This window comes from Diabrotica undecimpunctata, chromosome 5 (assembly GCF_040954645.1).
Source record: "Diabrotica undecimpunctata isolate CICGRU chromosome 5, icDiaUnde3, whole genome shotgun sequence".
Lineage (NCBI taxonomy): Eukaryota > Metazoa > Arthropoda > Insecta > Coleoptera > Chrysomelidae > Diabrotica > Diabrotica undecimpunctata.
The window spans coordinates 154214364-154233485 of NC_092807.1; the positions used below are offsets into that span (position 1 = coordinate 154214364).

General features: G+C 31.4%; 1 protein-coding gene across 3 annotated transcripts in view; it reads left to right on the top strand.

Moving 5' to 3' along the window:
• The window catches only part of LOC140442020 (uncharacterized), a 1060727-nt gene that overhangs the window by 185771 nt on the left and 855834 nt on the right, over positions 1 to 19122 (top strand). For 2 of the 3 annotated variants that reach the window (XM_072533055.1, XM_072533057.1), the window contains exons 1-2: positions 2007 to 2284; positions 11542 to 11899. The exons of the other annotated variant lie outside the window; for it this stretch is intronic. In XM_072533055.1, coding sequence (XP_072389156.1) covers positions 11885 to 11899 — 15 coding nt within the window. In that variant the 5' untranslated portion in view covers positions 2007 to 2284; positions 11542 to 11884. Of the gene's footprint in view, positions 1 to 2006; positions 2285 to 11541; positions 11900 to 19122 lie in introns of those variants that run through there. 3 annotated transcript variants of the gene reach the window in all.

Below are 19122 nucleotides of genomic sequence, written 5' to 3' on the forward strand. Positions count from 1 at the left end.
AGAATATTTATAAAAATACTACAACTGAAGTTACACGAAAACTGAACTGAGAACTGTCGTTTTCCAATCTTGATAGCTCGAGGATTGTTTGACGCGAAAATAACAAAACGGTCTCAAAAAGCGGTTGTTTGATATCTGGCTGAAATCAAACTATCCAGCAGAAAAACGAACTCGAGAAAGGCCTATCCAATGGCAAGAAGAAACTTCGACAGATTTCTAAAATTTCGGTCTATACTACACAGTAATGGTATATTAAAAATCTATCAACATGTTTTGGTCTAAAAGTAACTATAAACGATTATACTAGAATCACATCCCAGTCCAGTAGTTACATCGACATTATGACAAATTTTTCCGAAAATATCTGCAGAGTGGGCGTATTTGAACCTTCTTTTTCTGATCATCGAGCTTAATTTTTATTTATTTACTTTTAGCATAAAGTTGTTGACACAAATCAAATATTTCAATGGTTTATTACTTTTTTTAGTTTAAAAAAGATTAAACGTAAGCTAGCTAGTACAAACATGGACTTTTTCTGTGATATTAATCACAGGCCTACATTTTTTTTTTCATGAAAAAGTGTTTTAAGTTTAATAGGTGTCCAATAGTTAATTGGATGTGCTGATCACGAATCTGTACTTAGTTTTTTTTTCACCATGTCAGGTTTTCAAGAAAAGTGTGTTTCAAATTTTTCATAGAAACTACCAAAAATACTTGAAAAAATATTTATTGAAACTTTATATAATACAAAATTATACTGCAAAATTGAGTTGTTTAAAAAAAAAAACAGAATTCAGTATAACCTATATTAGACAATATTTGGTTTTTTTGAATAAAACCGTTTTCTTTTTCCATGAAAAGTGCGTTTTTTGGTCTTCTTTTTATGGATTTTTTTGGTCGAGTCTCTCTTCAAGGTCCAGCAGTAATCAGCCATCATTCTTTTATCCCATCTTCCTTGGTAACATCTCTCCATCTACTTTATATGTTGATGCAACCTCTCTTTCTGCTCTTCGATGACAGCTCCAAGATTTTCGGGAAAATAGTCAACGTGGGAATCCAGAAAATGAAGTTTGACGCTCATATTGCATCCTTGTTTTTTTATAATTTTCGACCATGTTGGCTACAATTTTTTTAAAGTTTGAAGACTTGTTGTAACCAAGGAAACTATCTATGACTTCTACGAAGAAACTCCATGCTTTAGATTTACTCTATCCTGAGTCATTGTATTCTGGAACATTCTGTCCGATTTTAAGGTTCGAATTTGAGGGCCTACAAAAATTCCTTCTTTAAGTTTAGCTTCAGAAAGTGCAGTAAATTTGTCGCACAAATATTTAAAACTTCATCAATCCTAACTTTATGTGAAGAGGAGGCAAAAGAACTAATTTTGGTTTAACTAGATATCACGTTGCACATTTTTTTGTCCCGGTACAAGTCTTTCTCTAAGTGGCCACTGTTTCTTAACGTAATGTAAATTTTGTTCTTGACTGTCCCCTTCGCACAAAAAAACATGGATACTTTGTAAATTCAGTCTGCTGATCCAAAAGCATAGACATTATTTTGAGATCTCCACAGAGTAGCCAACAATATTCTCTATACTTTATTTTATTTAGCAACAGCTCAAGATTCTCATATGTTTCTTTGAGATGCACAGAGTAAACAACAGGCACTGAGGCATAAGTTAAATCATTGTCTAACAAGAATTAATAATTCTTTCAGCGGCAGGAATTTGCAATGTTAAATTTGTTTTATAACCACCAAATACAAATTAAAGACATACTAAAAAGCAGCTATGATTTTGGAGTCTTAAATGTGGTTTATTTTATATCTTTAAAACAAATATACCGAGAAAATTTTATTATGAAAATAAAAAATGCGGTCAGTGAGGTTACGAGAGCAACAACGTTTAAAGTTATTTTTTACAGCGTACCAGGTGGGAGGTTCTCGGCAGCGTCGCGACGTCGTCGTTTTGTGATCAGTTGAAAAGTCGTCGGCCGCATATACGCTTACCTAAAACATAGCGAAAAACGTTTTTATCCCTACGCGAGATGTTCGTGTGTGCGTTTGACCCATATTTATTTGGCACTTTCCTTCAATCCGTGATGGTGATCAAAAAGTGTTGTGTGATTAGATGACGTATTCTGAAGGTTACTATATACAAGCAGTGCATTTGTGCGGTTCTTACTAGTCTACGTGTTGTGACGTATTCTTTCTGTGGTATATATAGTTACAGATAGTTGGGATAATCTTAAATATTTTAAGTCATTACACTGATTGCAAGATTACAGTAAGAAGTTCACTTTGTAATAAGATCTATTAACATTTTTGCAACAATATCGTAATCTTCAAATATCTTTGAGGATTACGATCATCAACTAACTACTTTTAGACCAGATAAATAAGTAAATAAAAAGCTTTTTTTATGATACTCGTTAATACACGTATCTCACAATTATTGCTTTTTATAAATTTGGCGATACCAATATATATTATAATAAACAAAATATGCAAATATATTTACGTCATTTTTTACTTATAAGCGTTTATATTTTATAATATAAACAAAATAAGATCAATATTTGGTTTTAAATACTAAAGGTAAATAAAGACCGGTAAATTAAATGAAAAGTGACACAATTTTAGTAAAAAATCATAGAAAATCCATTAAAGTGATAGTTTATAAAGATTTATATATGTATGTATATATATATATATATATATATATATATATATATATATATATATATATATATATATATATATTATTGTGATATTTAAAGTCTTGGTGCGCCAAGCAATAATTAGCTAATTAATTTTTTGATTAATTAAAATTATTTAAATGATATGATTATGACTCTATCACAATTTTTAATTCTTTTATCTCAGGGTTAAATTCGTGCTTCAATATCTATGCTATTACATGTGAAAGGTAAGGTCCAAAGAATACCGGAACAATAAAAAACACATATGATCTAACACTATATTATTGAAATAAAAATAATGAAATAATTCACACTCAAAAGTTTTCAATAAACAAATCTCATATAATGATTCTCAAAATTTTGTTCTACGTACGTGAACAATCAAAATTAATGGTACAAACAATATTAATTGAAATCTCAAAATCCCAAACTATTCTAACTCTCCTAATCAAAATATTTATATCCTTTCTAAATTAAGTGTAAAAATTGTGTTATCAATAAAAGAAAAAACTGCAGAAAACAAAAATATCTCTCTCTGATGATGAGTGGTCCAAATCCTTGTTCCTTGTAGACTATATTCTCTCCTCTCAACCGCTCCCTATGTAATCAGCAATCGTACAACAGATTGTTGCAAGTATATCGTCCTTAATGATCTCCTTCAAAAGCACAAATCATTCAAATTATGATAGCCTTTCTCCTCTCGATAAACTGAATCTCTCGTTGGCCCGAGTGAAAAATGACTCTTGGAATATCTTTTCTTTACGATAAACTGAATCTCTCGTTGGCCTGAACAGTGACTCTTGGAATATAAGTAGAAAAATATGACTTACAATATTTTGCTGCTTCAGCTTTTGTCAGATACACTAACTCCACAAAAACTCACTAACATTCAACACTACTGCTTGCTACATCTCGGGAACCGCCAGAGAACAATCACTGTTCGTCTTACAGACTTGGAAAACCAACTGATTATCTTTTCTCCTCCTAAATCTAGCTAAACTTTCATTCCTACATACCTATCCCACCTTTTTCAATCTCCGCCAATCAAAACTCGTCACAATTCCCCCATTTTTTCATTTCGATAACAAACAAATTTTTACCTATAATTATAAAATTTCCTATAACTTATTTACAAATAATATTTTTCTATAATTCTTAAAAACTAACAAAAACCTCTTTCTAAAATCTCTTCTATTGTCTTTAATCACTGCATTAATGTATTTGGAAAACCCGGTTCAATTGTCTTTGGATTTCACTTAAAATTATGCGGGTCACTCAAGTATAACAAAGAAATAATTTATGCATAGCTTACATTTTGTTTAGTACAGGTAATCCAAGAATTTAATAACTTTCCTTCTTCGAAATGTTTGTTGGTTATTATCCTACTTATCTGAATTATTTTAATGTTTTTGAACTTTGAAATATTTTAATCAACCCAATATTTTTCTCGATTTTACATATCATAACAATATATATATATATATATATATATATATATATATAAATATATATATATATATATATATATATATATATATATATATATATATATATATATATATATATATATATATATATATATAAACAAGGTTCCTACAGCCTCTGCCGCTTCTCGCATTTTGACCGCCATCGTTTTCTGTCCATCCATTCGTCTTCTTTGATGGCTCTATCTCTCATTATCTGCCGTATATTTTCTTCCCAGACAACTGAAGGCCTTCCCCTTCTTTTTCTTTGTTGTCGTATGTAATTTAAAGCTTTATTTGGCCATCTATCTTCATTCATTCGCTTCACGTGACCATACCACACTAGTTCTCCCGTTTCAATTCTCTCTACACTGGAATATACAGTATATGTCCTCCTTCTAATATCTTCATTTCTGATATGATCTTTTTTGAATACACCACATGCTCTCCTTAGAAAATCTATTTCTACTACTTCTATTCTTTTTCGATCTTTTTTCGTGATCTGCCAAACTTCTGCTCCATAAGTCATAATAGGCTCTACCAAGGTTCGATAGATTGTCAATTTCGTTTCTTGCCTAATATTTTTAGACCATAGTAGAGAGTTTAGAATGTTTACCGCTTTTTTTTTTCCTGCTGCGTTCTGTTTTCGATATCTCTTTTGGTAGTGCCTTCTTTAGATATTATAGATCCGAGATATTTCTATTCATTGCATGTTTTTGTGTTTCTAAATCTGGATCTTCTTCATCATTTCCTATTTTAAGATACTTTATCTCAGACATATTCTTTCTTTAGTTTTATAAACACGTAGTCTATGTCTTCCTCATCATTTACTACGACTACCTGATCATCTGCGAAAAATAAAGTTGTTAGACAGTTACCACCGCCTGTGTCTATTCCCATTCCGGATACTTGTTTTCTTCATTGCTCCAACGATGATTGAATATATATTTTAAATAGGGTCGGAGATAGACAACATCCTCATTTAAGCCCCTTTGTTATTGGAAATTATTCGGATATAAAGTTTTCTTCTTTAACGACACTTCTTGCATTTTTGTATATAATTGCGATAGCATCCACACACTTTCTACTGAGACCTACTTTCGTCAATGTTTGAAACAGTTTTTTCAAAGGTACCGTATGGTATGCCTTCTCTAAATATACAAACAATAGGTGGGTAGATAGATTCCTTGCCGTGCACGATCTTCCTGCACGAAATCCATTTTGTTCTTCTATGTCTTGGTATTCTGATTCTATTCTTTCTTTTATTATTCGACCGTACAACCTCCCCAGAGGGCTGATAACAGTTATTCCCCTATAATTAGAGCATTTGCGTTTAACCCCTTTCTTGAATATTGAGCTGATGAACATTTCAATCATCAGGGATATTTTGTCCTTTTAAGCCTTTGTTAAATAGTTGAAAAAACATCTCATATAATACTTTTGGTCCATACTTTACCAACTCAATTGGGATGTCTCAAGGTCCTGCTGCTTTTTAGTGCTCCTAGTTTATAAAGTTATTTTTGTAACTTTATTGCTAAATTATTGCAAAAATACCTTTAAAAGTGCAAAACTTTTCTAAAAATGTACAAAAATATTAATTTCGCGTGTCAGTAGGAATAATATCACATGCAGCTATACAAATTTCAAGAAGTTTCACTTCACAGTTATTGCAAAACTGAAATTTTTTATCCCAAGAAGTTTTTCTCTACAACGGTATTATGCGTAAACTGTTAGGTCTACATCAGGGGTGGCCAACCTTTTTAAGTCGAGTGCCAATATGAGAACAAAAAAAATTTGGCGTGCCACTAAAATTTTTCGACATACTAACATTAATAATATACGGTACAATATGTATTTCTTATGTAAATTCCACATTTTTCCGTTTAGTCAAGATAGTGGAGGTTTAAAAAATAACGTAATAAGTAAAACATAACAACAAACTTACTTTATTGTTAATAAAAATAAAATAAAAACATTAAACAAAAAAACTTAAATATTTTCTTATTATCTAAAATTCAAATTATTAAACAGTTACTAATTTAATGTGGTATTTGAACTTATATTTTTTTTAATTAATTCATCTATATTGGGATTAATTTCGGAACTAGCCAACATAATTAGATTTTTTAAATGCATGTCAGTTAATCGTGACCGATATTTTGATTTTATTATGTTCATAATAGAGAACATTTGCTCACAAACGTACGTTGAACCAAATCTACAACAATATCTTAGAGCTAACTCGTGTAAATTAGGAAAATTGTTTGCTGGTACAAATTTCCAAAATTCAATATAATTGGGATCAGTAACAGTTGAAATAATTTCCCTATATTTGGTTTTTAGTATAGTGTGGTTCTGTAAATCAATAATTTCGATCTCTATTCCAGCTGAGTAACAATTGATATCTTGCAGAGAAATAGAAAAAGGATTTATGAAAAGGTCAACATTCATTTTGTCTTTTTGAAAATCTTCAAACCGGGTATTGAATGAACCTAGCAAAATAGATATAAGGTTTTTAAATTTGTCATAATTTGGAGTTCTACTGACCTTGTTGGCTAATTCCTGCATTAATGTGAAATGTGTCAATCTCTGTTCTCCAAAATCGTTACAAAAAAGCATAAGTTTATTCACAAAAGAAGATATATGACCAACTAGAGTAGGAAAAATACAATTTTTTCCCTGTAATCTTAAATTTAATAAATTTAAATGTCTCATAATATCAGTGAGAAAAGCTAAATCCCAAAGCCAATCTTTATCATTAAGTAACGAGCACTCACTGGGTAGTGAGTGCATTGTTTTCTTGCAAATATTTTAAGACGCACTCCTTCAAGTTCCAAAACCTTTCGAGTGCATTTCTTTGGAGAGCCAGCGCACACTGCAATGGAGAAGTAACTCTCCATCTTGCTCCGTTTCTTCTGCGAACAGTTCTCGAAATTGTCGTCGATTCAATGCCCGAGCTCGTATTTTGTTAATGCAGCGTGTTACAGGGTCAACAACAGATGACATGTTTAGGTCCTTGACACAAAGAGCTTCCTGGTGAATAATACAATGGTACTTAAAAACTTTTCTTCCCAAATAGTTTTCCAGTAATGTAACAAACCCTTTTAGTCTACCAACCATGCAAGGAGCTCCATCTGTACAAACACTATCTAATTTTGACCATTCAACTTTGTTGACTTCGATTACGTTTTTAAGCCGTTGAAAAATGTCCTCTCCTGTTGTTGTGACTAGTTGGCGCAAATCCAGAAGCTCTTCGGCATTTTCAAAATTATCATTGGTATAACGGACAAAAATGCTTAACTGCGCATTTTCTGTGTTGTCACAACTTTCATCCAACGCTAAAGAAAAGAATTTGCAGGATTTTAATCCACTTATAATTTGGGAAACAACATCCTGGCCCATATCATCTATACGGCGCATGACTGTATTTCGGGATAATGCAATATTATCGACCATATTTTTGATCTTTACATCTTCCACATTTTTAGCAAATATTGCCAGACTATTTTTATTTATCTCCTCTCCATCAGAGTAGGCTTTTTTCTTCCGGGCTAACAGCAGAGAAAGTTCATATGATGTTTTAACCATAGTTTCCATTTCATCACTTCTCTTCTGAAACAGTGACTGTTGGCTGGCTAGGGTTTTCTTTTTTTTTTTCAATAAAGTCGGCTCGCAAATGTGAACCAATAGGATATTTGTTGCTGAAGTCCTTATGCAGTTGTTTATAATGTCGTTCCAGGTTAAATTTTTTCGGAACTGCTACAGACAATCCACATATCAAACAAACAGGCTTTGAAGTATTACGATTAGTATATAAAAATTGTTCTTCCCAAGAAGGTTGAAAATCGGGAATTGCAATATCATCTTCGTATTTTCGTTTTGAAGTCGAAGGCTTACTCGTGGACATATCGAACAAATACTTTTAAAATTTTAAAGAAACAATGCGCGATGACAAAATGTGCACATACAACGGGGCAGTTTAAAATAAACTAACCAAGGGTAACGCAGTCCTATTGCACATTACGACAGCTAGGATCACGTGCACCAATCGCAGCAATATCGCTCGCCAGAGGATGCAATGATGCCGCATCTATCGTAACTTCCGTAAACCTACCAAGTTTCTTCTTATTATTTTTTGTTTTTTAAGTGTTAATTTTTTTGAAAGTGTTTTAATCCAAAACGCTACGCGTGCCACTGATAGGACTCAATCGTGCCACAGAGTGGCACGCGTGCCGCGGGTTGGCCATCCCTGGTCTACATGAATTCCGAAAGCATTAAATTAAAGAGAAAGGCATTCAAATTAAATCGTTTAACGATAAAAAAATTTATGTTCAAGATTGTAAAATAGGTTTAAAGAAGAAGTAAATTTGAAGCTGTTTTATTCGAAATGTTTTTTACTCAAATTTCCGAAGAACCCAAAATTGCCCTTTTTTAGTGTTTCAAAAAGTGAATTCATAAATTTAAATTTATAAAAGTCGTAATATCGGTTCTACAAGTCAGGATCAACGAAAATTGAAGTTTTGTTTTAATTTGGGTACCTTGTCGGATAATTATAAAAAAGTCAATTAGTAATTTTTTGAATTGTTTATTTAACCCAGTAATTTGTTTTAATTGTTTAAAAACTAAAACAGACTGTTTTTTTACTTTGTTTGTCACACACATATATAATGCACATCACACACACACTACGGTTTTTTTAAAGTTTTTTTACACCTTCATTTCTACTAATAGCTTTTTGATGCAAATGAAACACCGCATTTTTGTATTTAGCTTAATTGACGCCTTTAAGTGTTTGCCTCAAGATACCTCTTATTGCAACTACAATACGAAGATACTATTCCTTCAGATTTTTATCCTTTCTTTGGACAAGAGCCTTTATTAGTTCGATGCCTAGGTCCTGAAGGAAGAGAACCCTTCAATTACATTTTTTATATTCCATTTTGGGCGGATAAGTAAAAATAAAGAAAATGCGTTAAAGAATGAAATGTTTAATAATGTATATAATGTTGACAATGGTCACCTTTGTGCAGATCTTTTGGAACTGAAGCGGCTGTAAACAAATTTCTGCAAACAAAAAATTATATAGAAACCTTTAGTAACATTTTACAAAGAGTGGACATATTTTGTGCCCTTCTCCTCCTCTATCCTTTATCCTTCGTAATTGGAGTGGCGATCTTCCTCGGGTTCTTTTACCATCTACCTTGCCTTCAACCACCAACCTCTCCATGCCTTCCATTCGTCTGGTAATTTGTCCAAAATACCTCAATATATTTTGGTTGATGATTGTGGTAAGCCTATCATTGATGTCGAATTCTGTCAACATTGAGACATTTGTGCGGTGTGCTGTTCAGGGTATGCGCATCATTCTACGATATACCCACATTTCAAAGGCCATTAAACGTCGTGAGTCGAACTTTTTAATGGTCCAAGTTTCCGACGCATAGGTAGCGATAGGAAAGATAAGCGTCCGTACTAGGCGTAGTTTCGGATTCCTTATTATGTCCGTATCTTTCCAGATTTTAGTAAGTTTGACCGTTGATGATCTGGCCATTGTAAGGCGTCCACGTATCTCTTCTTCGCATCCACCATTGTTTGTGATAACAGAACCTAAGTAATTGAAACGGCTTACCACTTCAAACCCTGCTACGTTTCGTATTTCCAGCTGGTTATTTCTAATTCGATCGATTATCATTACCTTGGTCTTCTGTACATTAATTTTAAGTTCATATTCACGAGTAATAGTATCTAGTCTGTTCATGATGTATTCAAAGTCATTTTGATGAGTCATACTAAAGTGTCGTCAGCATAGCGGAGATTGCTGATTTTGCAGCCTCTGACTGATATTCCTCCTTGTCATCTGTCGAATAAAATGCGCATTATCTGTTCGCTATATATATTGAATAACGTGGGAGAGATAATACGTCCTTGACGAACACCGGCTTTTAGTTTAAAATTATCGGAGTATATGTTGTTGACTCTTACGTTTGCTGTGTTGTTGATATATAGTTGTTTCAGTAGGTTTATTAGATGTTCGGGGTACCCATTTGTCTCAGTATTTCCCATATTTTATGCCACTTTACATTATCGAACGCTTTCGAATAGTCGAAGAAGCACTAAATATGTTTCTAGATTAAATTCTCTAGATTTTTCTTTCTATTATTTCTGGATCAATCCACATTGTTCTTGTGGGATCTGTGGTGGTAAAAGTATTGATTTTAATCTCTCGTTAATTATAGTTAGCAGAACTTTACCTGCGTGGAAGATCAGGGTTATAGTGCGGTAGTTATTATAGTCAGTTGGTAAGCCTTTCTTATAAATGGGTATGAAAGTGATCTTACACCAATCATCTGGCCATTGTCCTGTGTTCCACATTTCATTACAGTTTGAACATTACTTTAATTCCTATGTCTCCCATTTCTTTAAATGCTTCCGCCGTGATTCCGACTTCTTGAAATTTTCCAGTTTTTAATTTTTTTATTGCGGTTTCTTTTTCCGATCTTAAAATATGTGGTTCATCGTCATTTATTTCTTCTGAAATAACGTCTTCATGGTCACTATAAAACAACATTTCAGAATATTGTTTCCATGTCACTGTTATGCCCTCTGGATTGGTGATGATCGTTCCCAAGTTATCTTTACTTGTCTGCGTTTGTGCTTTGAACTCTTTAGTTAAGTATAGATAGTTATATAAGTATAGTTCTTTAGATTTTTGATGGTCGGCGTGTTCTTGTAGTTGTTTGCATATTTCTTTAATATGATTGTTTTTGTCTATTCTACTTGATGATTTTATGCGTCTGTTTACATTTGCTATATTGGTTTCAGTTTCTGTTGGATTTGAAGCATTGTTTCTAATTTTTCTTTGTTCTTCTACTAGGTTCAGTGTCTCATCAGTCATCCAGTGTTTTTCTTTCCTTGGGGTCTATAATATTTATTGCGTCTATAATCCACGTCTTTGTATGTTCCCATGTTTGATTGGGATGGACAGTAATGTTCGGTGTGTTATTATGTGCTAGTGTTTCTTTGTATTTTCCAGGCTCTTTATGTATATATTTAATTGTTTTATTGATTTTGGTTTTTTTACGAAATTTAATATGCAATTAGCCGCTGGATTTGTCTTTACGTTGTTGACTACTGAACTTTTCTATCGTTTGCTGACAAGAATATAATCTATTTGGTTTTTATATCTTCCCTTAGTGAAGTCCAAGTTGATAGTATTCGCGGATGATGCTTTTTGTGCCCACCTACATTTAAAATATATGACTTTTATTTATATTTAAAAGATATTACTTTTATTTACAAAAATATCGGTCAAACCCAATTATTAAATACTGACTTAATTAATAGTTAAAAGATCTCCAAATATTTTTTTCTAATTTTAGGTAGAAAAAACTATATGAAACTATATGCCATATGTCAAAAATTACTGTAATTACTGAACTGGAATACACTGTATCTGTCACTTCACGAAGATAATTATTTTCAACATTTCGCGCCTCAAAAATGATTTGTGAGTGTTGAATAGATGAAATAAAAAAACCGTTTCGTTAACTTAAAATAAAATAGAGTGAAGATGTGACCCAGAAACGTTGTTTGCTTTAGTGATTGTGAATATAATGTGCCAAAAATGTGTTCTCGTGGCATAACGTGGAGCGTAAACAGGAAATTTTGTGTTTGATCTGCATTTTAAGGAATATTCGGAGAAACAGAATTTTGCTCCGGAATATGCTGAGCTGGTTTGTAAGTAAATGTCTGAAGTTTGCATTTTAATTTAGTTTTGTGTACTTATTGACGCTACAAGTTTACAAAATATAATAATGATTTTATTAATTTTTACAAAAACTCTAGAAAAAATCTTTACACTCTACAAAACATTTTTTAAAACTCTTACTAGTTTGTAAAAAATTATGGTATCGTAAAAAATATATAAATAAACAGATATTTTATTACTAAATTAGTTTAATACATCCAAAATGTGTATCTATTGAGTTTAGGCTTTCGAAGCCGTTTTTTTAATGGTCTTCTCACATTGTCTTCGGTGTTTATTTAACCGTAATTAAGAATTATTTCTTTTTGGTGTTTGATCAGCAATAATTGAAGTCCTAATCAAGGGATAATTATTATGTTTGATCCACCAAATGACTTTGATGCAAAAGACTGTAATTTTAAGCATAGAAACAATTAAAATATCTCAGACGCAATAACATGTAATAAATTAATTTTTTTTATTCGTTATGTTGGCATTTTTACACGAATTAAAAAATAGCCCTACGACCTGTAAAACCCGATTTAGCCATTTTTATAAATTTACCAGAGCTTTATTTATAAATAATACGAAATTTAAAAAGAACCATCTAAAAGATTCAGAGTTCGATTTTCGGCAAAAAAAATTAAAAATGATTCCTTTTAAAATGAGCCGTTTTGATGCGCCAATAATAAAGTTTTTAACGTTCGGCCAGGCGCGCCCTAAATAATTACATCATCAGGCGCGCCGCAGCAATTTGCTGCCATGTAGTTTCTTATTGTTTTCGACACTTTTAATTATTGATTAACTGTATCGTTATTTATTTTGTCAAAAAATACGAACGCTTTATTAATTTAACTAATTTTAATCAATTGTACAGAAAAAAACTTTTAATTTATTTGATCATTACAATTAATAAATACAATATTAGATTTAGAATGTCTTTTACAAGTGAATGCACTACATTGTGTACATTTCATAGAGGTATACGACTTGATTTTTATACTGTAACAATTGCAGCATCTACCACGTTTAGCAGGATTTTCGTCTTCTTGATGGGGTACTGGTTGCTTCGGAAACATCCTGGACAGGAACTCGGTTATATCACGTGGAAGTGTTTCAATTTGTCATCGTCTATGAAGGAGTTCATTGCAAGATGTTTGAGAAAATGTCTCCATTTGAGTGATTTTTCAGAATTTGCAGCGGAATGTAGAACAAAAGCATTTATGCCTCCAATATTTATTAAATTATAGAATATAACACACAGCCATCTTTTAGTAATTTTTGAAACACTGTATGATGAACATAATTTATGTACAGTATCAACTCCTCCTTTTGTTTTATTGTAATCTAAAATCAACTGTGGTTTCTTAGTATCCATGTCAACTGTACTTTCGTTGTGCATAGACGATAATAATATGACTGACTTACTTTTACGCGGCACGTAAGAGGTAATTATATAATCTTTTTGAAATCCAAATATGCTAGATTGAACTGCCCTTGATTTATGTGGAAGAAACTCTTGAGGAATTTCTCTTTTGTTTTTCTTTAGCGTCCCAAGCAGAGTAACTTTCTTCTGCAGCAAATATCTAGCTAACGGAATACTAGTATAAAAATTATCTGTTGTTATGTTTCTTCCTGTCATTTCTACGTACTCTATTAGACGTTTTACAACGTCAAAGGCCGAACTTGATACGTCGTATGGGCCACTTGACTGTTTATCGCAATATATCTCTAAATTGGCGGTATAAAATGTTTGAGTTTGAGCATCACATAACGCGTACATTTTTATCCCGTACTTATCAGGTTTGTTGGGTATATATTGTATCCAGCTACACCTACCTCTAAAGGGATGGAGCATTTCATTAATTGTTGTATTCTCTGACAAATTGTATGAGTTTTGACAATTTTTTATAAATCTGTCAAAAAACGATCTAATGGCCGACAGCTTGTCTATTTTACATCTATCACTCCTTGTATGTTTATCATCAAATCTAAATGAACGTGCAATAAATAGGAAACGTTTGTAGCTTATTACTGCTCGAACAATATCAATACCTGTGACATATTTTTCCCAAAGTTCCATCACATTTGTGTGATTGCCGTGCTTTATGCCAATCAAATAGGGGAGTCCAAAAAAGGCCAATAACTCACTCCTGTCCACATTCCTGTAATCTCTATCTCTCAAATATTGCGTTTTATCTCTATGTTCATTTATACATAAATTGGTAAAAATTAGAATTTATTCAACCATATCAATATTGATAATAGTAAAAAACGCATCAATTTCTGTTTTTATTCTACGTGCAGTTCCTTTTAATCCCGGTGGTACTCTCATTATATTTTGTTGCTTTGTCTTAGATGTGGCAAAAGAAGTTTTATACCACTTACTTGTTTTATCCTTGCCAATGAATGTATCTTCAACGTTTTCGTAAAACACTTCCTCCTCATCTGACATATCTTGCTCTGAACATGTATCGTCGTGGTTCTCCTCAATTTGTTGTTCATCCAAATCACTATCACTTTCCAATATTTCATCTGTTGCATCTTCAATATCTGTCATATTATTTAGAATTTCCTCTAATTAACACTTCCTTTGGATTTTTGCGAGACATGGCGTAATCTAAAATTATAAAATATGTTATAATATTGAATTCTACAATAATCTAATATATTTCATATATATTATTAACTCTTATAAATAATTATATTATTAACAATTTTACTTACCAATAAAATTTAAATTTCTCGAAAAAGATATAATAATATATTAGTTATTTAAAAAAAAAATTGCGCGAATTTCACTACCAGGCGCCTTGCAGCAATTGTCTGCCTCGATGTACTATTCACAATAAAGTACGATAACCAACTAATTGGATTTGGATTTTACAAGACGATGATGGGTACCGACTAAGGTTAACCAATAAGGGAATTTTAAAAATATCACGTATTTTTGATTGTAAATATTGAGTTTACGCAGCAAATTACTGCGGCGCGCCCGGCTGAAGGTTAAAGATAAGTGAGTTTTTTTATTTCAAAAACTGAACTTAGTCCATTCATTAATTTTTTTAAATTTGGAAAATCTCGTGGCATAGATTATAAAAATGCATCTAGTTAATTTGTGAATTATTAATTTAACCAAATAATTTGTTTAAACAATTTAAAATAAATATTTATTTTGCAAAATTTTACTTTTCTCTTATTGCTTTTAGTAAAAAAGATTATAAAATTATAAGAAACTTAAATTTGTATGTATTATACTTTTACTAATAATTTTACAAAAACTTAATTTTTATTGGGAAATTAAATGTACCTATACCTGTTAGTTTTTCTATAATTATCCTTAATATTTTTACAATAACGTTTTCTCCAAAAAATTACAAATACATTTTACACAAATTAATTGTTATAAACCTGAGAAGAGGAGTGACATAGATAGACATAAGAATGTTAATACAAAACGAAAAAAAAAATGGAAGGAATTTGTTAAGAAGTACATTACACCCCACACTATCATAATATGTTAGAGTGAGTTTTTGACGTCGCTGAACACAAATATATCGTCGGTATACTGCGAAAACCAGGTAAATGTCGAAATACCGAAATAGAGAAAAAACGTTTTTAAAGTTTAGTTTTTTATTGTAAATTAAGCAGTCAGCTTGTTTTTGATATTAGGTATTCTAGTGAATGATGCATATATCTGAAATGATATTCTATCATTAGTTTGAAAAAGTTGAGACACCTATCTGACTAATCCTAAATTTAAGTTGGAAATGCTATCACTTGGTTTTACCTGTAAATCTAAATAGATCAGTTACTCTTCAAATAACATATTTAACACAAATATAATAAACCAAGTATAATATTTTCCAGTTTTGTGATCGAGATATGAAGCTTTGACTAGGTAATAGCAATGTTATAAGGTATTAGTCGATATTTATGACATTTAACTGGTTTTCCCTGAAAATTTTATTAACAGCTGTTTGTAGTTATAGTTATTATTTATGTGAATGATAGGCAGTTTTCTAGAAAAAACAAATTTATTTCGAATATAATAATAACAATATTATATATAATAATAATAACAATTTATGAGGCTTCCTCGTCCGATTCGTCACTGAAAGCAGGCTCTGGCAAGATGTCTGTCACATCATTTCCCATTTTCAAATTACAATACCACCCTCGACATTCCTCCGGTATCACTCCCTTATCACATAGATGTATCAAATCTCTCTTTTTTGCTATGCTAATTGGCAAATGTTAATCATAAAGATATTCAAGATTGCATGTTTGTATTAGTTGATATTAGTTGATAACTTGGCGTGCTTTTTTCTTGTTGACTGCCGTGCAGTATCAGTAAAAAAATAATTGAAGCTTTTTGACATGTCATAATTAAAATAGATTCTGTTTGTCTCTCCTTTCACGAATCTTATTCTTTTTATCTTCAACCACATTATTTTTTCGCAGCTTTGGTCTTTTGTCTGGTTTTTAATTAAAGTGTGTGACAAATTTTTTGAATCATAAAAGTCGTAGTAGGTATTTAAATTCTTTACATTTGTATGGTTCTATACATACTTTTTGATCATCAACCTTGATATTTTCAGTTCCTCTTGCATTTTGAACAACAGACAAGTAATCTGGCATCCCATAGATAGATCTGTGTTTGTTAGCGGTTTGGATACTATGCATAGAGTCAACTTCCATATAGGAATGTACAGACTCTAAAAATTTGTGTTCAATAATATTTAAATGGTCTATGTTTTGAACATCCCATAGTAGTAAGGCTGCAACATGCTGATTACGATTCTGTCCTCTGAATGTATCAGAAAATAAACTTATTTTACTAACATATTCTGGAACACATTTTGATAAGTAGTGGAGTATAATGCTTCCTATTTCAGAACTTCCTCGTCTACCGTTAATTTCTGACCAGGCAAAACAGTAAGCTGCATTTGGTAATGCGGCTCCATATACACACAAATTGTAGAATTTTGTTTTTCAAGATTACATACTTCTTTTCTTTTCTGATCTCTGTAACTGTCTTCGATTCGATTTGTCAGTTGGATTAGCCCTATCATATTTATTACAAACTAAACATTGATCTTTTCTAGGAACAAAAAAGCTTAAATTATAGTCTTTAGAAAATATTCTTCAATATATGTAATTTCGCTAACACCTTTCAGTTTGTTCTGCCGACAGTCATTTATATAAAGTTGGTACATTTTTCTTATACCTAAATTTTTGTCCAAATATCTACGCTTTGCACTTTGGCGAATATAATGTGGGCCCATGGTTGGAAACGACTCAATATGAGCCTTCACGATTTTTCGGGTTTCACTGCTTGTTTTATTTGGCGGTGTATGCTTGCCTTTTTTATCCGTATCTGCATAACAGCCTAGAATATCAGTTTTTCTTAAAACATCTTGTATTAACGACGCTGATATATGAAGTGTCTTACAAAAAAATTTCTCACATACCTGTATGTCTTGACCATTCAAAGAAAAGTAACACTTTTTGAAAAATGCACGTGTTTTTTTTAAACTTCGACAAACTGCAACGACTCTCTTTGGTAGCTTCATTTTAATACGTGCAATAAGAAAATTTTTCTGGCCTATATATTCTAACTTCCAATGATCACGACATAGTCTTTGTCTGTAATCTTCGCTGAAATAACTGGCACATTTGTAAACGCACTCTGAACAGTTAACTGGTTTTGACAATTTTGCTGGTCTAATCTTTTTTTTATCTCATAAGGCAAACCCTTAGCATGCCTCCTTTTTGCGACATTTATTACCCATTCTTTGGAGTTAGCTTTTCTCCAACGTTTTAGTGGATATACGGCTTTCCATACTTTGTCAAAAAGTAGATTTAATATTCAACTAGCTATTTCAGTTAACACTAAATTGTTCGTGGGTGCACCTATTTCAGTATTTTTTTCTCGTCATTTAGTCTATCAAGGTCAGCTGTTTGTAATTCATATAGACTTCCTAGAGAGAGTAATCCCTCTTCACTTAACTGATATGTGGGGTCTTCATCTGAAAAGTCACTATTAAAAATTTATTTCATCATTGAGACTATATTGTTCTGAGAATCATCAAGAATGGAACTGGTGTCTTCAATTTCAAAGAAATCTAAAAATCACAAGATATAGCACAACAAGTAACTAATTAATACCTATTAACAAAGTATTTCAAAACTTTCTTACTAGTCACAAATATAGAAGACAAGCAATTTTATTTAATAGTCTGCTTAATTTTAGCATAACCTTTTAACTTAACACCATTAAGATCATTTATGGTTTTAGCTTAGTAATCATTTCTAAATTTTAACTCAACCCGTTTTCAGGTAGAATGAAGTAAGTGTACTTAAAGGTTTTTACTAGTCGATATGAAAGAGAAATTTTAATAAATCATACACGTAAAATGTATTAAAGACACTTATCACCATTTTAATGAATATGGTATGCAGTAGTAAAAATATATTGTTGTCCAGCATAATAATATATGTGGGCTTACTTTGTTTTACATGCAACAGAACTTTAATTTTATGGAAGTAAGTAGCGATATATTGTTTTATTTAAAAAAGTTGGTTAGATGTAACTTATTTGTTTATTATACAAATTATCTGCTGAACGTATCACTTATTGGGTTTTACCTGTATACAGAGCGGAAAAAGCTGAGAATTTTGGTATACATAACTCAATATTTTAAAATTTGTCATTTACCTAGTTTTCGCAGTATACCGACGAATTTGATTGATAACTAACCTTAGAATTGTTAATGCAAATTTATATAAAACTTTAAAAAATTATCCGAAACATTGATTTTTAAATTTGGCGTTTTTAGCAGCTCACGCCTTTTACTTTACATACTTATTCTCTAAAACGTACTAGTAGGTACACATAATTTATCTTTCAAGTTAAAGCTGGGTGAAAACTACACTAATATGAAGAACTATGAATAATATTAATTATGGTACAGAAGAAGATGAAAAAGAAATCAATTTGAATGCCACGATTATTTGCTAATCATTTTTTTGCTTTATAAAAGTTTTTTTTAATTTATATTTAAGAAATCGTCGTTAGTTTATTCATGAATTTTATAATAAATTCTTTATTGTTCATAGTGTTAATTTTTACTATCACCACTGGTGGTTTCACATACACGAATTTTAGTTTCTGAACAGCCTTTAATTTTACAATAATACAATTATTAATTTG